General features: G+C 43.5%; 1 protein-coding gene across 1 annotated transcript; it reads left to right on the top strand.

The window, feature by feature from the left end:
- The first annotated feature begins 221 nt into the window (after positions 1 to 221).
- LOC115542298 (E3 ubiquitin-protein ligase TRIM39-like) lies at positions 222 to 2,523 on the top strand. The gene is made up of 2 exons (XM_030354545.1): positions 222 to 369; positions 480 to 2,523. Exon 2 carries the CDS (start codon positions 481 to 483, stop codon positions 2,095 to 2,097), a length of 1,617 nt encoding a protein of 538 aa, XP_030210405.1. The 5' UTR covers positions 222 to 369; position 480; the 3' UTR covers positions 2,098 to 2,523.
- Positions 2,524 to 2,938: the final 415 nt, after the last annotated feature.

The following is a 2,938-nucleotide window of genomic DNA, read 5'->3' as shown; positions in this document are numbered from 1 at the left end:
GTGTCTCTCGTTTTGTTTCGGCTCTCTTTAACTCCAGAAAGAAGAGGAGAACACGTCGATGCATTTAACATTAGATACACAAAGCATGAATTTTCCCAAAGTCAGAGAGTGAACGTTGAAACGTCAGGTAACTGCGTGTCCGTGGGGGCGAAGCCAAGGGTTAGGGGCGGAGCCAGATGTTAGGGGAGGAGAGGAGAGGACGTCATTTGAGGAAACGAAACGAAACCTAACGGTACGGTCACACCATCCGCGTTACTCGCGTGGTTCATAGAAACCAAAGCCACCCGAGGTGGAAGCTGTTCTCTCGTTCGGGAGGTAAATAACACGCATTTTGGAGCAAATAGTCTGAGGGACAGAAACCACAACAAGGTGAGTAAAACAGCACAACTTTGAGAAAAGTTATAACCTCTCGTCCCGTTATGGAATTACAAAAATAATGGTATTGCTCGCGTTAAATAAACTATGTTGTCTGTTTCTAGGATGGCCTCTGCTAAGTCTTCCTGGTCTGAAGAGAACTTTTCATGTTCCATCTGTCTGGATGTGTTCAACAGTCCAGTCACCACACCATGTGGACACAACTTTTGCAGAATCTGTCTTACAAAGTTCTGGGATGAACAAGCCAAGTACAAATGTCCTGTTTGCAATGAGCATTTCCCCACAAGACCTGATCCCCGGGTCAATACCCTCTTATCAGAGCTGGCCGCTCAGTTTAGAACGACTGTACGAGTAGAAGAGCAGCCTTTTGTTGAACCAGCAGAAGTTCCCTGTGACGTCTGTACTGGGACCCAGCTGAAGGCTGTAAAGTCCTGCCTAGTGTGTTTCACCTCTTACTGTCATACCCACCTGGATCCACATCATAGAGCGGCAGGCCTGAAGAAACATCGGCTGGTCGAGCCTATGGACCGTCTGGAAGACAGGATGTGTAAGAATCACGACCGACTTCTGGAGCTCTTCTGCAGGACGGAACAGGTGTGTGTGTGTCAGTTCTGCACAGAGGGTGACCACAGGTCCCATCCTGTTGTACCTCTAAAGGAGGAATATGAAGTGAAGGTGGGCCAGCTGGGGAAGATAGAGGCTGAACTTCCACAGATGATCCAGGAGAGAAAACTAAAGATTAAGGAGATTAAAGCAACAGTAGAACGCAGCAAATCAGACGCAGAAAGAGAGATAGCCGATGGTGGGCAGGTCCTCACTGCTTTGATAGGCTGTGTTGAAAAGTGCCGGGATGATCTCAAACAAACAGTTAAAGAGAGACTGAAATCCACAGAGAAAAAAGCTGAAGACCTCATCAAAGAGCTGGAGCAGGAAATAGAAGATCTGACCAATAGGAGCTTACAGGTGAAGCCACTCTCACACACTAAAGACCACCTCCACTTCCTCCAGGCCTTCAGATCCCTGAAGGATCCTCCACCCACCAGGGACTGGACGACAGTGGAGGTCCGTCCTCCATCGTACGTAGGGACCTTGAGGAGATCCCTGGATCAGCTGGAGGAGACACTGAACATGGAGATGAAGAAGCTGAGTGATTATGAACTGAAGAGGGTCCAGCAGTATGAAGTAGATGTGACTCTGGATCCTGATACAGCTCATCCACAGCTCATCCTGTCTGAGGATGGGAAACAAGTACAATATGGAGGTGTATGGAAGGAATTCCCAGACAACCCTGAGAGATTTGCATACCACATATTTGTACTTGCAAAGCAGAGCTTCTCATCAGGGAGATTTTACTTTGAAGTCCAGGTTAAAGACAAGACTGAATGGTGTTTAGGAGTGGCCAGAGAGTCCATCGACAGAAAAGGTCGGATCAAATTTACCTCTAAGACGGGTTACTGGACTCTTTACTTCAAAAAGGATACGTTGTTTTTCTGTGATGACCCTGATGTCCGTCCGAGAGCTGATCTCCAGAAGGTGGGGGTGTTTGTTGATTATGATGAGGGTGTGGTCTCCTTCTATGATGTGGAAGCCAGGGTTCATATTTACTCTGCTACTGGCTGCACCTTTAGTGAGCCTCTCTATCCATTACTCTGTCCATGTGATCATGAATTTGATAGAAACTCTGGCCCCCTGATCATCTCACCTGTCAATCAAACGGATTAAGGCCTTCGTTTGATGATAAAATAATCAAACAACCAAAACATCTAAAGTTGTTTTCTGAATTAGAATCTCTACCATGGGAGATCTAAGAGAATTGCATTCATATCGTACTATTCACTGTCATTTAACAAGAGCAAAAATAATTAAACAACTAACACTGTGTACTATAAAATATATAACCCATTATAAATTGTTACACTATAACGTTCAGTATCTTTTTTTTCTGGAGGATCTTCATATTCGTTTTTTTTACTTGATGGTGTAAATGTAGGCTATCTGAAAATGTGGAATGTTCATTTTGATCAAATTATCAATCGTTTTTTAAACCAAATAGTTATATTTGTTCAATCTTTTGAATAATTTTATAATAACACAATTCAATGTTTGTACACTTTTCAAATTAAAATAAAAAATACCAAATGTAGAATAGGCACAATTCCTGTGGAAGAGTTACATTCTCTGTACAATATGTGTTCAGAAGAATAGGTCGATTCTCAGTATGTATTCAGTGGAATAGGTACAATCTCAGTACAATGTGTATTCAGTAGATTAGGTCCCTTATAAGTGGCCTTAAAAACCCCTTTTACAATTGATGGGATTCAAGGAAGAATTAAAATCCCAGAATAATTGCACATTTTTGTAGCTGGTGAGCCAGTCAATGACTTTTGATCTTTACCATGCCAACAACCCAACCTGTGTTACACCACAAAGCTCCCAGAGACTACATGTAAAGATTTCCCCCATGTGTGTGAGTACCGTGACTTTGTTTTGTCAGGTCTCCTCTCCTCTCCATCCTCTCATCTTAGTTTCTCCTCTCTCCTTCCTCTCTTCCACCTCCTCTCTC

Source organism: Gadus morhua, chromosome 4, assembly GCF_902167405.1.
Source record: "Gadus morhua chromosome 4, gadMor3.0, whole genome shotgun sequence".
Lineage (NCBI taxonomy): Eukaryota > Metazoa > Chordata > Actinopteri > Gadiformes > Gadidae > Gadus > Gadus morhua.
This window is presented reverse-complemented; position numbering and strand designations above follow the sequence as displayed.

Bases quoted from the DNA above. Each gene is read 5' to 3' on its own strand.
- LOC115542298 (XM_030354545.1), top strand. From the start codon at position 481: ATGGCCTCTGCTAAGTCTTCCTGGTCTGAAGAGAACTTTTCATGTTCC.